The sequence below is a fragment of the Coregonus lavaretus genome (assembly GCF_964263955.1).
Source record: "Coregonus lavaretus genome assembly, chromosome: 21".
NCBI lineage: Eukaryota > Metazoa > Chordata > Actinopteri > Salmoniformes > Salmonidae > Coregonus > Coregonus lavaretus.
In genome coordinates this window covers 22,218,557-22,245,583 of record NC_140008.1, presented here as the reverse complement: position 1 = coordinate 22,245,583, position 27,027 = coordinate 22,218,557, and the positions used below count along the sequence as shown (strand labels likewise).

At 41.2% G+C, this 27,027-nt stretch overlaps 2 protein-coding genes across 3 annotated transcripts in view; both read left to right on the top strand.

The window, feature by feature from the left end:
- The window catches only part of agbl4 (AGBL carboxypeptidase 4), a gene marked incomplete at both ends in the record, with an annotated part of 483,778 nt that overhangs the window by 371,331 nt on the left and 85,420 nt on the right, over positions 1-27,027 (top strand). The gene's annotated exons all lie outside the window — the stretch shown is intronic.
- bend5 (BEN domain containing 5) lies at positions 2,236-14,577 on the top strand (the record flags this gene model as incomplete). 2 transcript variants are annotated; one of them, XM_084185786.1, is made up of 6 exons in its annotated part: positions 2,236-2,416; positions 3,470-3,591; positions 9,688-10,102; positions 10,745-10,893; positions 11,713-11,926; positions 12,048-14,577. In XM_084185786.1, 6 exons carry the CDS (start codon positions 2,236-2,238, stop codon positions 12,242-12,244), a joined length of 1,278 nt encoding a protein of 425 aa, XP_084041912.1. In that variant the 3' UTR covers positions 12,245-14,577. The 2 variants fall into 2 exon arrangements, with proteins under 2 accessions (XP_084041912.1, XP_084041911.1); XM_084185785.1 differs by having other exon boundaries at positions 9,688-10,162.

Below are 27,027 nucleotides of genomic sequence, written 5' to 3'. Positions count from 1 at the left end.
GCTCTGGGACTCTATATGTTGAGCCAGGGTGTGTTCATTCTGTGGTGTTCATTCTAGTTTGTTGTATTCTATGTTTGCCTGAGTGACTCCCAATCAGAGGCAACGAGTGTCAGCTGTTGGCTGGTTGTCTCTGATTGGGAGCCATATTTAAACTGTCTGTTTTCCCTTTGTGTTTGTGGGTTTTTGTTTCCAGTTGGTCATTATTACCGTTGGACGTTACGAGTCGTTTATTGTTTTGTTGATGGTTGTGTATGTTATCACTGAAGATAATAAATACCATGTTCGTTCAACACGCTGCGCATTGGTCTCTCCCTGATGATCGTGACACCTGGGGAGAGGAGGGGGGGATGAATGAGCCAATTGGAAGCTGGGGATGATTAGGTGGCCATGATGGTATGAGGGCCAGATTGGGATTTTAGCCAGGACACCAGGGTTAACACCCCTACTCTTACGATAAGTGCCATGGGATCTTTAGTGACCACAGAAAGTCAGGACACACGTTTAATATCCCATCCATAAGACAGCACCCTACACAGAGCAATGTCCCCAATCACTGCCGTGGGGCATTGGGCTATATTTTTAGACCAGAGGAAAGTGCCTCCTACACCACTTCCAGCAGCATCTGGTCTCTCATCCAGGGACCGACCAGGACCAACCCTGCTTAGCTTCAGAGGCAAGCCAGCAGGGTGGTATGGGATGCAGGGTGGTATGCTGCTGGCAGTGATTGACGTACTGACACACAACACATTTTCCTATGAATATTAGCGTTGCAATACTTTGCACAACCCCCGGGGATAAAAGCAGTTACCATATTGGAATAGGAGATCAAGTTCTATAACAACAATTGAAATAGCCATCCAGACACCCGTCCTCATTCTCTGTCTGAGAAAATCTCCACTGGACCACCATACCTCTCACAACCCTCAACGAAGGAAAATTCACACTAAAATAACAGCAACCTATGCCTTGATGTCTGATCTGAATCAAAAAATGTAATGAAATTACAGACGAGAACAGCATCCAAGTTCTGCATGAGTTACTTTTCAATTACGACAGGTGAAGCAGAAAAAGATTGTTAGTGCCATTTATCGACTATGCTACTCTCTATTAAAGTACAAGTAAAGAAATCAATCCCATTGTGTAACAACTGGACTATTTTACAATAGCAAACAGTTCCCTGTCTGTCAGATGACCTTTGTCATCCTAGTGTAAAACAAGGGAAAGATGAAAAGGTACACCAGGCAACACATTGACTGAGACACACTTGTACGCCCACAGACAAATGGAATCAGAGATTAGACCAGATAATCATCTCTGTGGCCTTCTTCTCTTCTTTTGGTTTCATTCCAGGGGGTTGAGGACTCAATGGGACCTACAGAGGCAGAATGAAAGTAATAGGTGAATTTATTGATTACAATAATGATGTTTTTTTTGTCTTCTAACTGGAAGTATCTGGAAAGAAACAGCAGGACAAAAAGCTGAAATATTGTAGTCAGCTCACCAGGGACCATGTTTCTTGAATATCCTCAGTAGTTGAGGTAGTTGACTTTTACTGTATTTCAAACTATAATTTCTGTATGTACAAACACCAAAATAAAGATTCCTCTAGATTAAACCTCTGATGAGTGATGACATAAATGTGTGCTTTATCACTGACAGTCACAATCACCAACAAGGTGCTATCGTTCAGCTCCTTTTGAGTTACAGTTAAGGGGTGGTTTTTAAATCAATCACATTTTCTGTGCCACAAAAAATATACTTCCAAATAATTAAAAACTTTATGGCGCAAAAACAAAAACACAAAAAAAAGTGTCAGGCTTCTGAGATGCAGGTTTGATTGAATTCCTGCCATTGTCTTTACTTTAGGATATTATGTAGGGTAGATGTGTAGGTAGTGTGGCCTGTTATCTTATGTACTGTATCTGTCAGTCAATAGATATATTATTTCAATGATTTCATTAATTTATTTTCAATTGAATTTTGATAAAGAAAAATATAAGAAGCTCGTTCTTGTCTCCATTAGCAAGGTCTTGTGATGGAGCGCCCAGCTAATTTCCTGAAATGATGTGGACCAGGCCAGAGTAGCAGAGTGCAGAATAGAAGCCCTTCCCAATTCCCATTTGTGTTATATATATATATATATATATATATATATATATATATATATATATATATATTATACTTATAGAGGGAAAACTGTCAACCATATCCAAAGTGCAAGACCAAAGAGAAATAATGTATGCTTTTGTGAGGTTCTTGGAAGACGATATGTGTTACGCTTTATCCGCTTCAAATGTGAAAGATTTTAGACCTCTGCACAAAACAGATTTTGATAATCAGAAGGTGTATCTGGTTCTCAGAACAGAAGGGAATGGTACAGGCCAGCCGTGCAAAGCACATATTCTTGCCCTTGCAGGTATGTTATCTTCATGCTCTCTTAGTTTGACTGTTTATGCATTTAAATAGTTCAATTGTTTGACAAATGTAGACTAGACAGATCCTAGAGAATAAGAAAACAAGCCTTTCGGTCTGCTGTCAAACACATTAAGTTTGCTAGTTAGCTAACGTTAGTTATCAAGCTGACAACAATGTTCTCGCCACGATGCTATTGCTAACGTTACCTAGTTTAAAGACGGTTATTTTTCAGGGCGGCATTTGCTGTCATCCCATATTTGCATAGGTAGCTTTCTTGCTGACAGTGTTTTTAGCTAACTAATATATCTAACGTTACCTAACTAACTATGTGACATTAACGTTAGCTTGCTAGCTAAGGTGAGCTAGCTAGCCAGCCAGCCAGCTAACGCGTTAGTTTAGCCAGCCACTCACACATCCAGATTGTTTACTAACATTGTATACGTTACTTTAGGTTGCAATACACCCCAATATGGATGTTGATATGATAGCTAGCTAGCTACATGATGTGATGACTGTCACTGTCAGTCGACATTTGCTAGTTAGCTCGGACAACGTCAAGCCAGCTGCATACAAGTTAGCTAGCAATATGTATCGATCACACCGGTTATTATAGCTATCAATAACGTTTCCCAGACACATATTTGAGTGTAACGTTTTGTGCACGCATTCACACATGCATCGTGTAACAGATAGGGTATTTAGCTAGATTACTAATCCTCGTGTCTGAACAGTCCCTGGCTAATGATGTCAGTTGAGTGCATTAGCTAGGGTTGTTGTTGTTGTTGTTGTTGTTTGAGATTGTCGTACTGTAGCTAGCTAACCATTCTCGGTTCACACTGGATAGCAAACTATATTAGCTAGTTGGCTAGAAAACAAAAACTACATACAACTTGTTTACTAAGGATGGGTGAAATTCAGGCAAGATTGAGATGCATGGATGAAGAATGGTTTTATGGTTCATATTTGCTATAACACTCCTGGAAAATTCCCTCCAGACTTTTTCTGTCTCGAGTTTATATATCAAATGTTTGCTAACACTTAGCTCTTTTTGCAGATAACATTGATGAGTTTGAACATAGTATAATGCAGAAAAAGATGAAAATGTCGACAAGGAATATGGGAAATTCAGTTGAGAACCACTTTGGGGAGGAACGACTGCCACTGAGACGTAAAAAGGTAAGTGCAACTGAGCAAGGTAGCTAGTCAACTAGAAGTCATAGTTTTCAAACTGTTAGAGCATTTCTGTGATTTGGTGCTCTGTGAATATGATGGTGTGTGATTCAACCTCTTAACCAATATAATGCGGTTCATGATGAATATAAAGAATACTGATTGTAATTTGTCTTTTGATAATTGAACTAACTGTTACCATGAGTTTTGGACGTTTCGTAAAAATCCCCCTGCGATATTATTATTTATATATTTTTTTACCATATGCTGGATTAACACAAATGTAGCACTCTGGACAGCTGCAAATCCTCTGAGCTGCTCATCCAAGAACCTCACGACTACACTCTTCCCAGTTCCCAGTGATTTTAGCCCATCCGTATAATTTTGTCAAGCAAAGGCCCCCACAGCTATGGATATACAGTGCCTTTGAAATTATTCAGACCCCTAGACTTTTTCCACATTTTGTTACGTTACAGCCTTATTCTAAAATTGATTAAATAAAACATTTTTCTCAGCTATCTACACACAATACCCCATAATGACAAAGTGAAAACAGTTTTTTAGAAATGCTTCCACGTGTGTGTGTGTGTGTGTGTGTGTGTATATACAGTCGTGGTCAAAAGTTTTGAAAATGACACAAATACTAATTTTCACAAAGTCTGCTGCCTCAGTTTTGATGATGGCAATTTGCAAATACTCCAGAATGTTATGAAGAGTGATCAGATGAATTGCAATGAATTGCAAAGTCCCTCTTTGCCATGAAAATGAACTTAATCCCCAAAAAACATTTCCACTGCATTTCAGCCCTGCCACAAAAGGACCAGCTGACATCATGTCAGTGATTCTCTCGTTAACACAGGTGAGAGTGTTGAAGAGGACAAGGCTGGAGATCACTCTGTCATGCTGATTGAGTTAGAATAACAGACTGGAAGCTTTAAAAGGAGGGTGGTGCTTGAAATCATTGTTCTTCCTCTGTTAACCATGGTTACCTACAAGGAAACATGTGCCGTCATCATTGCTTTGCACAAAAAGGGCTTCACAGGCAAGGATATTGCTGCTAGTAAGATTCCACCTAAATCAACAATTTATCGGATCATCAAGAACATCAAGGAGAGAGGTTCAATTGTTGTGAAGAAGGCGTCAGGGCGCCCAAGAAAGTCCAGCAAGCGCCAGGACCGTCTCCTAAAGTTGATTCAGCTGCGGGATCAGGGCACCACCAGTGCAGAGCTTTCTCAGGAATGGCAGCAGGCAGTTGTGAGTGCATCAGCACGCACAGTGAGGCAAAGACTTTTGGAGGATGGCCTGGTGTCAAGAAGGGCAGCAAAGAAGCCACTTCTCTCTAGGAAAAACATCAGGGCCAGACTGATATTCTGCAAAAGGTACAGGGATTGGACTGCTGAGGACTGGGGTAAAGTAATTTTCTCTGATGAATCCCCTTTCCGATTGTTTGGGGCATCCGGAAAACACCTTGTCCGGAGAAGACAAGGTGAGCACTACCATCAGTCCTGTGTCATGCCAACAGTAAAGCATCCTGAGACTATTCATGTGTGGGGTTGCTTCTCAGCCAAGGGAGTGGGCTCACTCACAATTTTGCCTAAGTACACAGCCATGAATAAAGAATGGTACCAACACATCCTCAGAGAGCAACTTCTCCCAACCATCCAAGAACAGTTTGGTGACGACCAATGCCTTTTCCAGCATGATGGAGCACCTTGCCATAAGGCAAAAGTGATAACTAAGTGGCTCGGGGAACAAAACATCGACATTTTGGGTCCATGGCCAGGAAACTCCCAGACCTTAATCCCATTTGAGAACTTGTGGTCGATCCTCAAGAGGCGGGTGGACAAACAAAAACCCACAAATTCTGACAAACTCCAAGCATTGATTATGCAAGAATAGGCTGCCATCAGTCAGGATGTGGCCCAGAAGTTAATTGACAGCATGCCGCGGTGGATTGCAGAGGTCTTGAAAAATATTGACTCTTTGCATAAACTTAGTGTAATTGTCAATAAACGCCTTTGACACTTATGGAATGCTTGTAATTATACTTCAGTATACCATAGTAACATCTGACAAAAATATATCATAACACGGAAGCAGCCAACTTTGTGAAGACCAATACTTGTGTCATTCTCAAGTTTTGACCATGACTGTACATTACCGTTCAAAAGTTTGGGGTCACTTAGAAATGTCCTTGTTTTTGAAAGAAAAGCAATTTTTTGTTCATTAAAATAACATCAAACAGAAATACAGTGTAGACATTGTTAATGTTTTAACTTTGTGCAGCTACAATAGCCATTTATTTGTTTCTGGCCATTTTGAGCCTGTAATCGAACCCACAATTGCTGATTTTTTTTAAAAATTGTTAATTTTTTTATATTTAACCAGGTAAGCCAGTTGAGAACAAGTTCTCATTTACAACTGCGACCTGGCCTGATGCTCCAGCTACTCAACTAGTCTCAAGAAGGCCAGTGTTATTGCTTCTTTAATCAGCACAACAGTTTTCAGCTGTGCTAAATTAATTGCAAAAGGGTTTTCTAATGATCAATTAGCCTTTTAAAATGATAAACTTGGATTAGCAAACACAACGTGCCATTGGAACACAGGACTGATGGTTGCTGATAATGGACATACAGTGGGGAGAACAAGTATTTGATACACTGCCGATTTTGCAGGTTTTCCTACTTACAAAGCATGTAGAGGTCTGTCATTTTTATAATAGGTACACTTCAACTGTGAGAGACGGAATCTAAAACAAAAATCCAGAAAATCACATTGTATGATTTTTAAGTAATTCATTTGCATTTTATTGCATGACATAAGTATTTGATCACCTACCAACCAGTAAGAATTCCGGCTCTCACAGACCTGTTAGTTTTTCTTTAAGAAGCCCTCCTGTTCTCCACTTATTACCTGTATTAACAGCACCTGTTTGAACTCGTTACCTGTATAAAAGACACCTGTCCACACACTCAATCAAACAGACTCCAACCTCTCCACAATGGCCAAGACCAGAGAGCTGTGTAAGGACATCAGGGATAAAATTGTAGACCTGCACAAGGCTGGAATGGGCTACAGGACAATAGGCAAGCAGCTTGGTGAGAAGGCAACAACTGTTGGCGCAATTATTAGAAAATGGAAGAAGTTCAAGATGATGGTCAATCACCCTCGGTCTGGGGCTCCATGCAAGATCTCACCTCGTGGGGCATCAATGATCATGAGGAAGGTGAGGGATCAGCCCAGAACTACACGGCAGGACCTGGTCAATGACCTGAAGAGAGCTGGGACCACAGTCTCAAAGAAAACCATTAGTAACACACTACGCCGTCATGGATTAAAATCCTGCAGCACACGCAAGGTCCCCCTGCTCAAGCCAGCGCATGTCCAGGCCCGTCTGAAGTTTGCCAATGACCATCTGGATGATCCAGAGGAGGAATGGGAGAAGGTCATGTGGTCTGATGAGACAAAAATATAGCTTTTTGGTCTAAACTCCACTCGCCATGTTTGGAGGAAGAAGAAGGATGAGTACAACCCCAAGAACACCGTCCCAACCGTGAAGCATGGAGTTGGAAACATAATTCTTTGGGTATGCTTTTCTGCAAAGGGGACAGGACGACTGCACTGTATTGAGGGGAGGATGGATGGGGCCATGTATCGCGAGATCTTGGCCAACAACCTCCTTCCCTCAGTAAGAGCATTGAAGATGGGTCGTGGCTGGGTCTTCCAGCATGACAACGACCCGAAACACATAGCCAGGGCAACTAAGGAGTGGCTCTGTAAGAAGCTTCTCAAGGTCCTGGAGTGGCCTAGCCAGTCTCCAGACCTGAACCCAATAGAAAATCTTTGGAGGGAGCTGAAAGTCCGTATTGCCCAGCGACAGCCCCGAAACCTGAAGGATCTGGAGAAGGTCTGTATGGAGGAGTGGGCCAAAATCCCTGCTGCAGTGTGTGCAAACCTGGTCAAGACCTACAGGAAACGTATGATCTCTGTAATTGCAAACAAAGGTTTCTGTACCAAATATTAAGTTCTGCTTTTCTGATGTATCAAATACTTACGTCATGCAATAAAATGCAAATTAATTACTTAAAAATCATACAATGTGATTTTCTGGATTTTTGTTTTAGATTCCGTCTCTCACAGTTGAAGTGTACCTATGATAAAAATGACAGACCTCTACATGGTTTGTAAGTAGGAAAACCTGCAAAATCGGCAGTGTATCAAATACTTGTTCTCCCCACTGTATGTAGATATTCCATAAAAAATCAGCCGTTTCCAGCTACAATAGCCATTTACAACATTAACAATGTCTACACTGTATTTGTGATCAATTTGATGTTATTTTAATGGACAAAATAATTGCTTTTCTTTCGAAAACAAGGACATTTCTAAGTGACCCCAAACTTTTGAACGGGTGTGTGTGAGAGATATATATATATATATATATATATATGAAATACCTAATTTACATAAGTATTCAGTCCTTTTGCTATGAGACTCGAAATTGAGCTCAGGTGCATCCTGTTTCCATTGATCATCCTTGAGATGTTTCTACAACTTGATTGGAGTACACCTGTGGTACATTCAATTGATTGGACATGATTTGGAAAGGCACACACCTGTCTATATAAGGTCCCACAGTTGACAGTGCATGTCAGCAAAAACCAAGCCATGAGGTCGAAGGAATTGTCCGCAGAGCTCCGAGACAGGATTGTGTCGAGGCACAGATCTGGGGAAGGGTACCAAAAAATGTCTGCTGCATTGAAGGTCCACAAGAACACCGTGGCCTCCATCATTCTTAAATGAAAGAAGTTTGGAACCAACAAGAGCCTTCCTAGAGCTGGCCGTCCCGCCAAACTGAGAAATCGGGGGAGAAGGGCCTTGGTCAGGGAGGTGACCATGAACCCGATGGTCACTCTGACAGAGTTCTAAAGTTCCTCTGTGGAGATGCTTGTCCTTCTGGAAGGTTCTCCCATCTCTGCACCACTCCACCAATCAGGCCATTATGGTGGAGTGGCCAGACAGAAGCCACTCCTCAGTAAAAGGCACATGACAGCCCGCGTGGAGTTTGCCAAAAGGCACCTAAAGACTCTCGGACCATGAGAAACAAGATTCTCTGGTCTGATGAAACCAAGATTCAACTCTTTGGCCTGAATGCCAAGTGTCACGTCTGGAGGAAACCTGGCACCATCCCTACGGTGAAGCATGGTAGCATCATGCTCTGGGGATGTTTTTCAGCGGCAGGGATGGGAGACTAGTCAGGATCGAGGCAAAGATGAACGGAGCAAAGTACAGAGAGAACCTTGATGAAAACCTGCTCCTGAGCGCTCAGGACCTCAGACTGGGGCGAAGGTTCACCTTCCAACAGGACAACGACCCTAAGCACACAGCCAAGACAATGCAGGAGTGGCTTCGAGACAAGTCTCTGAATGTCCTTGACTGGCCCAGCCAAAGCCCAGACTTGAACCCGATCGAACATCTCTGGAGAGACCTGAAAATAGCTGTGCAGCAATGCTCCCCATCCAACCTTACAGAGCTTGAGAGGATCTGCAGAGAAGAATGGGAGAAACTCCCCAAATACAGGTGTGCCAAGCTTGTAGTGTCATACCCAAGAAGACTTGACGCTGTAATCGCTGCCAAAGGCGCTTCAACAAAGTGCTGAGTGAAGGGTCTGAATAGTTACATAAATTGAATATTTCAGTTTTTTATTTTTAATAAATTAGCAAACATTTCTAAACCAGTTTTTTGCTTTGTCATTATGGGGTATTGTCTGTAGATTGAAGGGGGGAAAAAACAATTTCATCAATTTTAGAATAAGGCTGTAATGTAACAAAATGTGGGAAAAGCCAAGGGGTCTGAAAACTTTCCGAAGCCACTGTATGTGGGTTTTTGACATCTACTCAACATTTCAAAATAAATATATAGTCACACATTCATAACGTACAGTAAGTGTTTTTATTTGAGTGAAATTATGACAGTTATGACACACACCAGATCACTCTTATCACATGAAATGATTATGCAGTGTCCACATCATTATCACATTGATATCCCTTGTGCTTTAAATAACGATAAACTGCATAAAGTCCCTTTTTGATTCCACAGGCCCAGACACAGGACCATGGGCGTCCCACTGCCAACTCCTCCAAGAGCCTGGCAGCGGTGGTGGCCCGCCTGGAGAGGAACGCTGTGGGTTCCTGCATGGAGGAAGAGGAAGACCTGGAGGAGGACAGGCTGGCTGAGGAGGAGGAGGAAGAAGAAGAGGAGGAGGAAGAGGAGGGGGACTCTGTGCCTGAGGAGGCGTTGGTACCGCGGGTTCTATATGAGGAGCTGGTCCACAGCTACAGGCAGCAGGAGGAAGAGGTGAGGAGGCTACAACAGGAGCTGGAGAGAACCCGCAGGCAGCTGGTCCAGCAGGCCAAGAAGCTGAAGGAGTATGGCAGCCTGCTGACAGAAGTGAAGGAGCTACGTGACTTCAACAGGAGGCTGCAGGACGTGCTCCTCATGAGGCTGGGCAGCGGTGAGAGACACACACTCTCCAGTCACCTCTCACTGCAGCCTCCCATTCACATCTGTTCAGGTTAAGAAAAAACTGTTTTACTAGACTAGTGTCGCCCACATTTAGAGTTGTCTGGATTTTGAATTATTGGGTTTGTAGGTAACCTTCCTATATTGCGTAAATATTGAGTGTGAAGTGCTTGTTCACTCAATGCTCAACTAAATACAAAAATATAGTTTTTTTGTGGATTTTCCCTTTAAGCCAGTCCCATGGCCATCTGCACATGTTCTGCATTGGTGCCCCTGGTGTGTGATATGGGGGCCAGGCAGTCTAATGGACAGGCTAAAGATTAGACTGGCCAGGGTGCTTTGGGATCAGGAATGCAGTGCGCTGACCGATATTAAAACTCATCAGCTACATTAGAGCTTAGTGTGGCCAGCCACCAAGCCAGCTTACTGGGCTAAAATAGTACCGCTGTCTCGATGCACAGTGAAGCCTTGCTGCATGCACTGGTCCAAAGCTAAGACTAGAACTCCCTGACCACATGCTGTTGTGGTTGAGTCAAAGACTGTTAGTGCTGTAGGCTTGTTGTTCCTGAGAGACTACACAATATGCCTAGAGATATGCATCTCAACATTACTTTTGTTTTTGCACCTTATACAGAGCCTATGCATGACAATGGCACTCAGACAATCAAAGCGGAGGTGGTGGAGCCCATCATTGAGCCACAGGAAGTGTGCAGAGAAGAGGCCAATACCAGCTCCAGCCACTCCCCCTCCCCAAGAACAGTCTACACTTTTAATGATGGCAAGGTGAGTCTCACCACCCCCGGTCTCCCCCCCTGTCTTCCTCGCTGTGGTCGCTTTGATGGGGAGGAAGCAATACATTTTCCTTTACACATGTACTTGCATTGCATTAGCCTTCTCCTCTCCTTGAGGGTAAACAAGGCTGAGATGATTGTCCTTATTATAGCTTCGGCATCAGCACTGTTTATTGCCCTGTTAGTGGTTGCAGGGCTAATTCTGCCTGCTTCACATGACGGGGGAATTTGTGTTACAAGCAGAGAGCCTCTCAGTTCAAGCGTGAAGAACAAAAGCAAATTAGAACTCTCACACATTGCCTGCTATTAATGATTTCTACCAGAGGAATTGAAGTGACTGACAGGTAGTCCTAGAAAGAAAATAGAGAAAGGGTTCCTCTAAGTTAAGAGCAGTGGAAAGCTTGTCTGCTGGCCATGGGCCTAAAGCACATTAGCTGCAAAGGGAAAAGCCTTTGGATGCCAGCCTAAAGACTTCTCAACTTCTCAGTGATAAAGGCAGGGTGGCACACATGGCGCTCTCAGCATTAGCTCACCTATAACTCAGGGCAGGCCTGTCAATCCGCTTGTAGCGTTGTTTGGTGCAGACTTACGCAATGTGCCATTCTGTGGTTCTATGCCATTATAAATACTCAGTCATCCAGGCTGGAAACCATTGCCCCTTACTTATTTATGCAGCTGCTGAAACATGGCTCTTTGATTTCTTATTTGGGCTGAATGGTTGTAGGATGGGCTTTGCTGCTATAGGTTATAGTGTGGCCTCAGGTCTGAGTGTAGGTGAACTTCGCTACATAGCTGTGCTGTGTTCCTGCAGGTGCACCTGGGTGGGGGTATCTGGGTGCAGGAAGAGAAGTGGCACCAGCTGCAGCGGACACAGGGAGACTCCAAGTTCACCAAGAACCTTGCCGTCATGATCTGGGGCACTGAGACCCTCAAGAACAGGAGTGTCACTGGCGTGGCCACCAAAAAGAAGAAAGATGCCCTTCCCAAGCCCCCCCTCTCCCCAAGCAAGCTCAAAATAGTCAGAGGTAAAACTGTGTAGGCCTGTTGGTCAGATGTTTTAGGCACGGTTTGCAACTCACAAAGTTTGGAATATCTCTTGTGATTTGATGAATAATACACACTTTTATTTATTTCCCTTTTTTGCAGAGTGTCTGTATGACAGAGTGTCTCAAGAAACGGCAGACGGCGCAGAGATCACACAAAGATTGTCCAAAGTGAACAAATACATCTGTGAAAAAATTATGGATATCAACAAATCCATCAAGAACGAGGAGAGGCGGGAATCGAAGCTGCTTATTAGACAAACCGTCAAGATGGAGAATTTCACATACGATGGCATGTAGTGATGAAAAGTTGTCACCATACAAGAGCTCATTCTCTTTTCTTGGACTGCTGAAACAGAAGAGGGTGGGTAGGTTCATGTGTGCCAGGCCAGCACTAGAGATTGTCAGTAGGCGCTCAAGGCCCTAAATCCATTAGCTGGAAGACAGCTTTACCTGCCAATCAATGCAGGGAGTGGTTAAACGTTTTGGTGTGTCGTATGAACTGGTGTGAGAGATTCTAAAATCAAACTGGTTGTGAGAGAATGCAGTGGCGCTCAAACAAAATGTTCTGTGTCAGAACATGACATTGTGTCCTAATATTCTTAGTGATTTCCCTTGAAAAATTACTCTTCTGATAGTAAGAAGATATTCTGGAATAATCATGCTAGTGTGTGGTGGTTGAGAGGTTAGCCATGCTGAAGGCCTTAGTGTTGAGGTCTCTGTGTGCTATTGGTACTTACAGTGACGTGGAGAGGATGTTAATACACACTTCTTCAACGGGGTCTCTCCGATATACATGTCTTCATTGATAGATGCCACATTGAGCAGATATTCCGTTGCCCTAGAGATGATTGCTGTGTGCTCGTCTAGTTTGGAGGCAAGGTTTGAGGACTCCTTATCGTCCATGGAAATATGCCATTTGGATTTCCATAGTATAGAGCACCAATGAATATTAACAGTTTTGTAAAGAGAGGTTTATCATTGTTTGTCTGCGGTGCTTGTCCACATCAGACGTGTAACGTTCTTGAGAAGATATGTTGTTTTCTGTATAATGATTTACAGTATATACCCTACTTGAGAGATCCAACTTTTAGATTTGAGTTTACATAAATGTGATTGTTGTGGTAGTGTCTTTATTCAAGCTCTCCTGCAGATCGTTCGACTGTTTTGGAGTTGTGGTACAAGATTTTAAGCCCAGAAAGGCCTTACGGTTATGGAAATCATTGGGGACTGTGTCCTCCAGTTATTTAGTAAGCTATGATTTTTATTTAAAGTAAAGCTGATATCTTTAAACTGCACTTTGGTGTCTGAATGTGAAAGGTTGCCAGGTACTGTGTTTGTTTGGCTGTGGGTAAAGCTGTCTGCAGCGGTCAGTGTTAGGCTAGATCCCTGTGGGCCTGGATAAAGCAGGATTCCTGCTCTCTCACAGCCCTTTTCTTTGAGGCACACCACTAGGAATGAAATGCTATATAGTGACAACTCTCAATGACATGCCATCAGAACTTTTCAAATGTTTTTTCCCCAAACGGTTTGACTGGCTGTCTGCAACCTGGAACTAAATGCTGCAGATTGAATTCTCAACTGTGACCATGTGGCTAACTGTGAATCACCTGCAGGTCTGCCTGTCAAGCCTTTTTGTCTCCTCACTGTCTATGTATTTGTGTTTGTGTGTATGGTTTTTCTTTGTGTCTATGGTTTTTCTTTGTATTTCTTACGGTTCGATCAACCTTTTGTTAAGCTACCATATGTGGGGATATTTTAGTGTATATAACTAGTCTCTTTTCACAAATCATGGACTTTTCCGTTTTTAGTCCGACTTACACATTACCATGCTAAACTCTTTTTAAACTTTTTTTTGGATTGACATTGTAATTCCTTTGTTACCTGGCGGTAATTTTTATGTTTGTTAATTTCATAATCATTGTTGGCTTTAAGCTTGATATTGTATCCAAATGTAGATCAGGAGCATCTAAACTCAAAGAAAAGAAGTGTCCCTCACTTAGGTAATCTCTATGAAAAAGAAACAAGGCAAACCACAATGTGATGTCAATATGGCCATGTCAGCCTCTGACATATCTTAACCCTTCCCTTATGTTCGATTTGGCCTACACCGTTTGTTCCCGGGTTAATTTGACCCATACAGTAAGTACATCAAGATCACAAATATGACTTTAACCTCCCATAATGTATTTATTTTCCGGTAGCTAAGAATGTCCTCTTTCGTATGCTTTTATCCCTTTGTTGATAGACTCAACTGTTCAAAATTTAGAGCCAAATGTTTGATTACTGTACCAAAGTCGTAAATCTAAATTACATTTTATAACATTTATGACATCAGATCACTGTCCCTCAGCCTCTGAACATCACAGGGAGAACATACGTATATCCTTGTGATCATCATGGATAGATCTTTACTGCACAGAAGACCATTTGTCTCTAGCACAAAGGTCAACGTCATGGTCAAATTAACTTCAGATAAGTGTTGCTCAGCTTCTAAGCATCATAGGGACATCATAATTATATGTGATCAGCATGGTTGCAAAAATCAGCTAGGACAAACTGTTCAAAAGTTATATAGACTAAGGTCAAATTCCGGGTCCAATTGACCCAGAACATCGTTGATGTCAATATTCCGGTACCGGGTCTAATTATTATTATTATTTCTTTTTTTATTACGCGTTTAACAAGTTTGAGACCCATACTTAGGAAAGTAGATGAAGGGTCATGGTGTAAAAATTACGTAAAATAGTATTTTAGTGATTTCAAACTGTCCTGGGTTAAATCGACCAGGAAAATAAGGGAAGGGTTAAGTTTCCCCTATTTTAAGGATGGGCCGTATTATCAAATCAATCAATGAATGCACTTTAAATCTCTTGTGACAGATTCTCAATTTCTAAAGAAATGGATTTGTTTGCAAAACCGATTTGCTCAACTTATTTTGGCTATTTAGGAAAAAAAAGACATAGAACAATAATAATCAATGCACCTTTAAATGATCCTGATAGGTCTGAGTTCTGGTTTATTTGTATGAACTGAATAAGTGTGAAGAGTGGTCCTTAGTAAGCTATGCCTCTTGCACACAGTGCTTTATATTCCCCAGGGTTAGCCTATTCCCTCCAACCTGCCACTCCCCAGGCATTGGAATGGGCTTTAGGCATCAAACTAATATGTAAAACAAGGATGTGTTTTTGTATGAACCAGATAGTAGAGCTGTATGATAGTAGAGCTGTATGATAGTAGAGCTGTATGATAGTAGAGCTGTATGATAGTAGAGCTGTATGATAGCTAGTTCTTTAAAATGTTGCGCTAATCTTCTGTCTGCTGCTCTCTTGTCCCATTGTTTCTATTTTCCATGTTTTGACAGTTCTTTTTATGTGCTTTGAATTGGCCCCACTATTTCAGTGTTTTTTTTTAAAGACGTAGACTAGGGTTCAGTGGGAAGTTGGGAACACTGGAAGTTCAACTGGAAATATATCCTGGTTTGGACACGGATGGATCTCAGTCCACTGTTCTTTTTACAGACAACTTTTAAAATGTGAGAAATTGCACCTTCCCTATATTTTGTGGTGCAGTGGAGTAGCTAGTTGTTAGGAAAGCAAAGCTTTATAACTGGTCCCTCCCTCTAGCTGTTTGGACAGCTACATGGCCTGGCGTCTCAGCCCTTAAGAGAAAATAGGCAAGGTGTCATATTGCATTGCTATAGCTTTGCTGTTATTGACAGTAGAATAATAATAATAATATGCCATTTAGCAGACACTTTTATCCAAAGCGACTTAGTCATGTGCGCATACATTTTTACGTATGGGTGGTCCCGGGGATCGAACCCACTACCCTGGCGTTACAAGCACCATGCTCTACCAATTGAGCTACAGAGGACCACATTTAGAAGCATGCTAAATCCCAGAGTACACTAGGTGCCATTCTCTCTTGAGTGGTTAAATGTTGGATCCATCTGTTTTACCAGACAGGTCATGTGTTGGAATGGCTATACAGCAGGGGAGGGCAGCTCTGATCCACAGGGCTGGCAGGCTCCCTGAGCTTAGTACAAACAGACAGCATGGGGACTGGCTGGGGGGAACCGGGGGAGTTGACATATGAAACTGTACTGTGCTTTTTCATCATCTAAAGTGATTCACAAATTCAAGGACCTTGAAAATGTGCATCACGACTGGATTGTTTGCTCTTAACTGAATGTGTAAAGATGCTGGGTGTCTTGAGCGTTGTTGTTGGTGAGTGGTAATATTAAGCCAAAGTTTTGAATGCTGACGATGGAGAGGGGGGTTGAACTTGCACAAAAATGTCCCTTGCCAAGGTTTTAGTCCAGAGTTATCTAAGCTACAACAGAGACTGAATATATTTTAGTTTTTTAAAATTCTCCCTATTGTAGATGTTGTCCTGCTATCAATTCTGTAGAAATCAACATGGTCCTGTCGGGTCCTTACGCACAGTATGTATTACAATACATACGTTTTAAAGCTTTTAGGTGGTGTGTGAAAACTGTTCTGCTGTGTGGCCCACGATGAATTCCTGTGACACGTTGTTGATGTTGTTTACTCGTTTGTTTGTTTTCTGATGCCAAAAAAGGGTGTGTGGTTAAATAGCGATGAAGATAGAATATTCTACTTATATTGTCAACTGAAAGGCTGACCCGTTCATGAAAACATGCTGATGCTGAGGACCAGTCCAGGTTTAACCCACCAAACTGCCCAGTGTTCCTACTACTGTACTATCACAGACACTAGATGTACTGACAACACTTCCTTAGGTATGCAGTGGATATAATAATATGCCATTTAGCAGACGCTTTTATCCAAAGCGAGTTACAGTCATGATATGAGGTTTTACATAAGGAAGATTAATTTGGCATAGCCTCATTATGGCAGTGAGTCCCACTGCTCTCTCTTCCTCTCTCTCTCTCTCTCTCTCTCTCTCTCTCTCTCTCTCTCTCTCTCTCTCTCTCTCAGTACTGTGAATCATGAAGCCCAATATCCTCACCTCGGATACAATGGCTTTTTCTAATTTGGGCAAAAGTCTGTCCTTCACCCTCTCTCCTCCGTCCTCTCTCCTCCATGACCCTGAAACCGATAAGTGGTCGAGGAGATGTGAATTCATTAGTAAGCGAACGGAAGAGTGTCCTCCCCTCTTCGATAACCACCTTTCATCAAGGATAGTCATATGTATCCAACCGGAGTCCTTCGCGGACTACCTTTGAATCAGCTTTTGTTTTGTCATCGGAGAAAAACATGCACATGTTTAAAAACAATATGCTAGTTATAGTTTTCATCTATAAAATGTCTTGCACAACTGAGTAAATGTTTTTATCATTTTACACATGTATTATTACGTAAACATCACTGCCTGATGACATGCGAGTGGAGGAGGAGTCTCATTTCATACAAGCGCATTTTCATCCATGTTCCCTCTCCTCGATTACCTTTTGACCTTTTTCAAAGGAGGCGAGAGAGGACACAGGAGTTGGGCAAATCCAATTCAGAAAAGGCCAATGTAAAGCTTACTCTAAATGAACTTTAAGTGTAGTTCCAAAATTCATTGTCAAGTATACTTCATATAGCTTCACTATCCTACCTCATTGCTTCTCTTGTGTTTGTTTGTGATGTATATTTTTTTAACTATAGGAAAATACCTTATTGATAACTCCTTTCCACATGTACAGTATATGTAAACTCGTAACACCTCAGTACTACACAGTTGATATCATTATGAGGAAATCTGTTTTGTACTAAAGATCCTACTGTCAATGGATGCCCAGTTGTCTCCAAAAATGTATTTCAACTGATTGCTCATTTTCACTGGTTGATGGTGCTACCAGCAAACGGGTTAAATGATCTGTCTATTACCTCAAATGGTGCTAATTTTTTCTATGTTTTTATTCTCATTAAGTTGTATGTTATTCAAGTTGGTGATCCTAAAATAAACGACATATCACATTTCTAAAATGTTAAACTACACATTGCAAATACTATCAGATACATTCTGGTTTTAGCCAAATCAACTCTGCTGTTTTAAGTCCAGTACATCATAAGCAAGGAATTATCTTAAAATATACTTTTAGCAGTTATCTGCATAATTTGTATGTACATTTGAATTGTACATTTTGGATTGCTTCAGATTTGAGAAGGTGGTAACTTTTCATAAGCACATCTCACATCACCATTTATCCAAATACTGCTATTTTGTTGCATATTGGCTTTATGGGCAGTTGTGCTAAAACCATTTAAAAACTGGACTGGGCAGTTCTATTAAAGATAGATTTGGTCCTCAGCAAATGTTTGGATATCCACAGGTCAATGCTGTGACAACACTTCTACAGACAGATTGCAATTACATTATAAGGGTATTTCTAGGCAGTGTCTCTAATATTTAGCTAGAAATTTAATATTGGGTTGTGAACTTTCCTCTAAGAGATTATCACATTTACCATTCATTGTATCTTGTAAAATTTGTTTATAGATTGGTGTGAACTGTCCTGATATCTTCATGTTGATATGTGACAATTTGAAGAATGTCAAAAATGTGTCAATTTGACCTCTGAAAATTTTAATTGCAATCAAAAGTTTAGTTTCACTTCTTGTTAATCTCCTTCATTCTTGCTGCTGAATATACATTTCTATAAATATATACGTATCAATATTTTTTCTAAATATGTTAATTGAGAGCGTGTTCCATAAGTACTGTGAACCAGAGCCATAGATATATGAACAGTATATGTACTGTATGTGTCTATGTACTCCATATCTGTGGCTCTGCTGTAATGATGTTGTCTTTTTACATCCTTGTTTTCTTGGAGCCAGAGATACATGCACAGAGGGTTTTAGGAACAGTCTATTTTCTTGGAGCCAGAGATACATGCACAGAGGGTTTTAGGAACAGTCTATTTTCTTGGAGCCAGAGATACATGCACAGAGGGTTTTAGGAACAGTCTATTTTCTTGGAGCCAGAGATACATGCACAGAGGGTTTTAGGAACAGTCTATTTTCTTGGAGCCAGAGATACATGCACAGAGGGTTTTAGGAACAGTCTATTTTCTGAGATCCCTGTGTTAGGTGGGGTGGGGGAAGTAGAGGGAGCCTACGTCTGTGAATGTGTCCGTGGGCCCCAGAGTTTGAGAACGGGGGGGAGCTCATCAGTGTGTCCTGGGGGGGGGACCCTCACACAGTCACCATCCCCCAGAGCTGGCCTATACAGAAAGAAAATGTTATAAAAATAAATGTCCTTGCAAACCGGTCACACCTCCGCTATATGACCGACTTTGACTCTTAGCATCATTCTTCTGTGTTTGCTGCAGTCCATGTACACCTGTTCAATGTTCAGATCAACAAAATAAATCCAGACTTTTATTCTACCAGAACATTTGACTCATCGCTCTTTTTTCAATAAAGTTTTCATTTTATTTTGCATTCTCTCTTTTTTTAACTTGTTGCCATGTAAGCCTACAGCCGACTGTATGTTTAACAAATAACAAAAAATCTGGTTCTCGCTCAAATAACACCTGCCCAAGTCTCAAGCTCAGGAAATTGTCTATAACTTTGGCACTCTTTTGTTGTTGACAGCAACTTTGACTAGAGCTGTGAAACCACGCAGGCAGACAAATACAGATGAGCCCAATGATACATCACAGCTCTGCTGAGCGTAGCGTATGCAAATCAGACACCTTATTTGGTATTTAGATTAGCATTATGGCGTTTTACAGTAGATCACACATAAGGCCTGTATGCACTCTGAATGAGTTTCCTACCATCAATCCTCGCTCCCCATCTCTTCCTGTGGCTTTGACTTTGGATTTGGGACACAGGCTGGCAGGCTGTGTCTGATGTGCTGGCTTCACACTAGGCGGAGTGGGCTGGGGATTAAAAGACAGATTGATCTGGGTATCAGACAGAGATAAGCAGACAGGGCTCCCTGATTTATTGGGGAGACAGGAAGTTAATATCAGCCCACATGCTGCAGTGGCACACAAAGTATGAACTTTGGCAATACTGGGGGTTTAGAATGTATGACAATGTCAAAGCCCCATTGTAATATGAAATTAGCAATTATTACAATGATTGAAAATCTCAACCTTTGACGATGTGGAGGTGGGGGGGACAGATTTTGGGCAGTTTTGCGCTGAAGTAGTCATTTGTATATTGTTGTTGAAAATGGCGGTGAAATGGCACTCCTTGTGAGCAGGCCTCTTAGCCAAATCCACCTTCTCCTCTCTGTTTGCCTCACAATTAATTTCCATATATTATTGCCTTACTAAGCAAGTGTGTTGTGCATCTAGGCTTTTTCTGTACCCACAGGGACTGCTCAATGTCATTAACGCTAACAGTTACCACATGGCTGTAGTGTATTGCTCCATCCGTTATTGACAATGAAATGATTCAGTGTAGTAATGATGGATGGATCGGCCTGGGAGGAAAGCCAGTGCTGGGCTCTGTATCCTGACACCAAGTCTCAGTACACTGTGTCCTTAGTCAACGCTGCAGTACTGGAGACACATTCATCTTAAACCCTCAGTTTATATTATACAGTGAAGAAGGATACTAATTTCAATGCCTTTATATTGCTGTTGGTTTGTTTAAAACAACACAGTGACAATAGGCCTGCATACTATACTGTGCATTTTAGCAAACATGACCACATACTCCATTGCCACAGTTTTGACCAACACATCACAGGATATCTACTGTATAATCAACAGGATCTGAAAACAATTTGTGCTAGGCCTTTGGTCCCTCTCAGAAACCATTGCCTTTTTTGGATATCTAAAATGACATGGCAGTTTGATATCTCATTTACAATGGTAGGAAGAGGCTGATGTGACATTTGCTGTAAAAGCCTGAGTCTCATTCTACCATCAGTAGTTCTCAAGATGAGAGTCTGAATATAAACCTGACAGCAGTGATCAGCTCCACTGTTCTAATTAGATCAGGCTTCATAGAGTGAAGTTCAGTTGTGTGGTTTAATTCTGTTTGGCCAGTTTGGTGTGACCTGTCTGCTGCCTTGCAGTTAAAACACACAGTTGAAGGATCCCCTATTAATTAAGGGGGGAAATAGTGACAGAAGGAGTCAACCATTATTTCTAATCACACTGTGTGAGCACTGGAATTCTTAGTATTGGCTGGTAAATCATTCTATTTTGGGACAGTTGGAGAAGGAGAGAGGGTTGAGCGGCACCTCTAAATGTATGCTTTCTGCCACATCATCAAAAACCTTGGTGACCCTGAACACTATTTCACTCTCAGTGGTTGAGCTGCCATTGGTGACGGGTGGGAGTCCGGAGAGACGTCAGCTCCGACAACGATTGGTTTAATCAGCGCTGCTGCTCCCAGGCTCCCATCCATCCGACTCCAATTGATATGCTGTCAGATAGCTAGGCCACGGCCGCCTGGTGCAGTCAGCACCTACTGATGCTTCACATTTCATCCCTTACCTGGGAGTGGCTTAATTGGGACGATTCTGGGACAAATGCTCTGGCCAGAAGTGGACACGAGTTATGGAAACAGAATGTAATGGAGAGTATGTAGAGAAACATAGTCCTGAATGCATATTTTTAGAATTCCACAAGTTAAGACCTCTCTCCATAATAAACTGGTGGTCTTTTGACAGTCTTGAAGCACAGCAGTGTGTGTGTGTGTGTGGATTCAGTAGATTGGTTAATACAATGTAGCACATGGGGAGACTATTACTGGCAACACAGACACAAATAATCATGGATCTGCCATACTGGTGAAAAAGCCTTAAGGAGAGAAATCTGTTTTTGTTCAAATAGTAGCCATGCTGAGCTACATACTCCATGTGTCCATATTGCCTTGTTCTCCTGTGGATCTGATCGCAACTATCCCGTTATTTCAAACTCAACCTCAATTCACAAGATTCCATGTATCAAGCCACCAATTGTAGGCCATGTGAAAGACTGCCCCAAATGTTATTTTTGTTTAGTTTTTTACCAATATAATCCAAATTGCTTGCAGTGTTTCTTAATCATCTCCCACTGGGCACAAATTGATTAAATCGACGTTGTTTCAACATAATTTGTCAACGTATTGTGACGTGGAATCTATGTGGAAAACACATTGGATTTGAATAAAGTCATCAACGTAAACTGTTGTTTTGAGGGTAAAATTTCAACCACAGGATTATGTCATGGTAACCTTGTATAAAATAAGTTGAATTTATAACTTTGAAACAACATCAGATCTTAAATGTAATATCCACTATAAGAAAGAAACAATAGGCTGTGCAGCACCTCCTACTGGATGACTTATTTATTTACAGCTATCCCTTCAATCTCCCATCCAGGGTTTTAATCAAGCCCAGCCCTGCTTCATTTTGATATTTGTCACTGACTACCAATGTGCTATCGTGAGAATGATTGTTGAGAAATCTCCAATTAATAGATTCACTGTTGCTATCGAAGACATTCCAAAGGGTAGGTTCAACAGCAAATTAAATGTAACCATACTTCATCAATCATATATCATCAATGATGCCATTTAGGCCTACCAGTATATAGCATTTGGGAAGTCATCAACAGCTATTGTTTAAATTCAGCCCAGGATTCACTAAAAATAGACAATACATATAGGCCTAGGGTTTCAAGCTTTGTTTGATTTCAAATGGAATCTACATTAAAAATAAATATGTTGCATTCACATCTCCATCTCAACCAAAAATGTAAGTAAAAAATGTGGATGAAATCAAATCAAACTGTATTTAAAATGCATTTAAAGTTTGCTTTGATTCAGTCCTATTCTTTAACCCTTTACACTCGTGGGAATTGGCCTATATGGATAGATGTAAATGTTTCTTACAGAGGAAATATGAAATACATATGCATAAGCATGGTAGCAATTCAAAGGGAACAGTTTGGAGATTATGGGGAAATTATTAGATGAAAGTTTAGGACACAACAGTTCACCTGACACAAGACTGAATCCAAACATTACACTGTTGATTTTGTGCATTTTACATTTACTGTTCTTTTCACCGCATTTGTTGATAACGAAATCAGAAAATACTCTAGATACATTCAGTAAAATTATAAGAATTTTCCTGGAAAATCTGGGGTAGGTGCAACATAAGACAAAAAATGACAAGGGTTTGAGTGAGAGGACTAACTGGTGTCTCCAAGTGGCCACACACCTCTCCAAAGGGTGCACAGTTCCTAATTAATTTCAATGCACTTTTATGACTCAAAGAAGAGTCTTCAACTATAAATATCAATCTGGGTCAGGTAGGCATAATTTGAAAGCTTGTTCTATTGCCATCATGACTAGCTAAGTTATAAAATACGATCTTACAGTGTTAGGCTTTCACAAGGCAATTCAGAGAAACAGATTGTAATTGTGGTGCACATAGAAAGGAGTCGTGTGTATTCAGGTGTGTGTTCCGCAGCAAATTTTCTTCACAATAGACAAACATAGGCTCATTCTGTTCAGAACAACCCAGGGTATGACGCTATGTCATCTTGTAACTGTACATCAAACGTTGACACTGTATATGACATGAGTTTTATGATCAAATTGTATTTGTCACATGTGCCGAATACAACTGGACTTTACCGTGAAATGCTTGCTTACGAGGTCTTCCCAACGATGCAGAGTTAAAAAATAAAATAGTAACAAAAGAGTAATAAAATAAAATACACAAGAATGGCGCTACGGTAGGGAGAACAAGTATTTGATACACTGCCGATTTTGCAGGTTTTCCTACTTACAAAGCATGTAGAGGTCTGTAATTTTTATCATAGGTACACTTCAACTGTGAGAGACGGAATCTAAAACAGAAAATCCAGAATCACATTGTATGATTTTTAAGTAATTAATATGCATTTTATTGCATGACATAAGTATTTGATACATCAGAAAAGCAGAACTTAATATTTGGTACAGAAACTTTTGTTTGCAATTACAGAGATCATACGTTTCCTGTAGGTCTTGACCAGGTTTGCACACACTGCAGCAGGGATTTTGGCCCACTCCTCCATACAGACCTTCTCCAGATCCTTCAGGTTTCGGGGCTGTCGCTGGGCAATACAGACTTTCAGCTCCCTCCAAAGATTTTCTATTGGGTTCAGGTCTGGAGACTGGCTAGGCCACTCCAGGACCTTGAGATGCTGCTTACAGAGCCACTCCTTTGTTGCCCTGGCTGTGTGTTTCGGGTCGTTGTCATGCTGGAAGACCCAGCCACGACCCATCTTCAATGCTCTTACTGAGGGAAGGAGGTTGTTGGCCAAGATCTCGCGATACATGGCCCCATCCATCCTCCCCTCAATACGATGCAGTCGTCCTGTCCCCTTTGCAGAAAAGCATCCCCAAAGAATGATGTTTCCACCTCCATGCTTCACAGTTGGGATGGTGTTCTTGAGGTTGCACTCATCCTTCTTCTTCCTTCAAACACGGCGAGTGGAGTTTAGACCAAAAAGCTCTATTTTTGTCTCATCAGACCACATGACCTTCTCCCATTCCTCCTCTGGATCATCCAGATGGTCATTGGCAAACTTCAGACGGGCCTGGACATGCGTTGGCTTGAGCAGGGGGACCTTGCGTGCGCTGCAGGATTTTAATCCATGACGGCGTAGTGTGTTACTAATGGTTTTCTTTGAGACTGTGGTCCCAGCTCTCTTCAGGTCATTGACCAGGTCCTCCCGTGTAGTTCTGGGCTGATCCCTCACCTTCCTCATGATCATTGATGCCCCACGAGGTGAGATCTTGCATGGAGCCCCAGAACGAGGGTGATTGACCATCATCTTGAACTTCTTCCATTTTCTAATAATTGCACCAACAGTTGTTGCCTTCTCACCAAGCTGCTTGCCTATTGTCCTGTAGCCCATCCCAGCCTTGTGCAGGTCTACACTTTTATCCCTGATGTCCTTACACAGCTCTCTGGTCTTGGCCATTGTGGAGAGATTGGAGTCTGTTCGATTGAGTGTGTGGACAGGTGTCTTTTATACAGGTAACGAGTTCAAACAGGTGCAGTTAATACAGGTAATGAGTGGAGAACAGGAGGGCTTCTTAAAGAAAAACGAACAGGTCTGTGAGAGCCGGAATTCTTAATGCCATGCAATAAAATGCAAATTAATTACTTAAAAATCATACAATGTGATTTTCTGGATTTTCTGTTTTAGATTCCGTCTCTCACAGTTGAAGTGTACCTATGATAAAAAATTACAGACCTCTACATGCTTTGTAAGTAGGAAAACCTGCAAAATCGGCAGTGTATCAAATACTTGTTCTCCCCACAGTATATACAGGGAGTACCAATATCAGATCAATGTGCAGAGGTACGAGGTATTTGAGGTAGATATGTACATGAAGGCAGTGTAAAGTGACTAGGCATCAGGATAGATAATAATAATAAGAGTAAAATAAAGAACAGAGTAGCAACAGCAAATTATGAGTGTAAAAGTGTATGTGTATGTGTACAGTGCCTTCAGAAAGTATTCACACCCCTTGACTTTTTCAAAATTTTGTGAGTTACAGCCTAAATTTTAAATGGATTAAATTTAGATTTTTTGTCACTGGCCTACACACAATACCCCATAATGTCAAAGCAAAGTCATGTTTTTCAAATTTTCTACAAATCTTTAAAAATGAAAAGCTGAAATATCTTGAGTCAATAAGTATTCAACCCCTTTGTTATGGCAAGCCTAAATAAGTTCAGGAGTCAAAATGTAAGTCACATAATATGTTGCATGGACTCACTCTGTGTGCAATAATAGTGTTTAACATGATTTTTGAATGACTACCTCATCTCTGTACCCCACATATGCAATGATTTGTAAGGTCCCTCAGTCGAGCAGTGAATTTCAAACAAAGATTCAACCACAAAGACCAGGGAGGTTTTACAATGCCTTGCAAAGAAAGGCACCTATTGGTGGATTGGTAAAATAAAATAAAAAGCAGACATTGAATATCCCTTTGAGCATGGTGAAGTTATTAATTAAACTTTGGATGGTGTATCAATACACCCAGTCACTACAAAGATACAGGCGTCTTTCCTAACTCTTTCCTGTTATAAAACATTTACAGAGTTTAATGGCTGTGATGGGAGAAAACTGAGGATGGATCAACAACATTGTAGTTACTCCACAATACTAACCTAATTGACAGAGTTAAAAGAAGAAAGCCTGTACAGAATAAAAATATTCCAAAACATGTATCCTGTTTGCAACAAGGCACTAAAGTAATACTGCAAAAAATTTGGCAAAGCAATTCACTTTTTGTACTAAATACTATGTGTTATGTTTGGGGCAAATCCAATACAACACATTACTGAGTACCACTCACCATATTTTCAAGCATCATGGTGACTGCATCATGTTATGGGTATGCTTGTAATCGTTAAGGACTGGAGAGTTTTTCAGGATAAAAAAATTAAGAAAAAAAAGGACAGCCAAAATCCTAGAGGAAAACCTAGTTTAATCTGCTTTCCACCAGACACTGGGAGATGAATACCTAAAACACAAGGCCAAATATACACTGGAGTTGCTAACCAAAAAGACAAGGGAAAGTTCCTGAGTGGCCGAGTTACAGTTTTGACTTAAATCTACTTGAATATCTATGAAAAGACCTGAAAATGGCTGTCTAGCAGTAATCAACAACCAATTTGACAGAGCTTGAAGAATTTTGAAAAGAATAATGGTCAAATGTTGCACAATCCAGGTGTGGAAAGCTCTTAGAGACTTACGGAAAGGTGCTTCTACAAAGTATTGACTCAGGGATGTGAATACTTATGTATATTTTCTGTATTTCTGTATTTCATTTTCAATACATTTGCCATAATTAAAAAAGATGTTTTCACTTATGGGTTATTGTGTGTAGATGGGTGAGAAAGAAAGAAAAAATGAATCCATTTCGAATTCAGGCTGTAACACAACAAAATGTGGAATAAGTCAAGGGGTATGAATACTTTCTGAAGCCACTGTATGTATGTGTGTTTGTGTTGTGTCGGTATGTGTGTGTTATGTGTATGCGTGCATATGTAGTGTTTATGAACAGCTTCAATTCATCAGGGAATGGACACTACAAGGTGTCGAAAGCGTTCCACAGGGATGCTGGCCCATGTTGACTCCACTG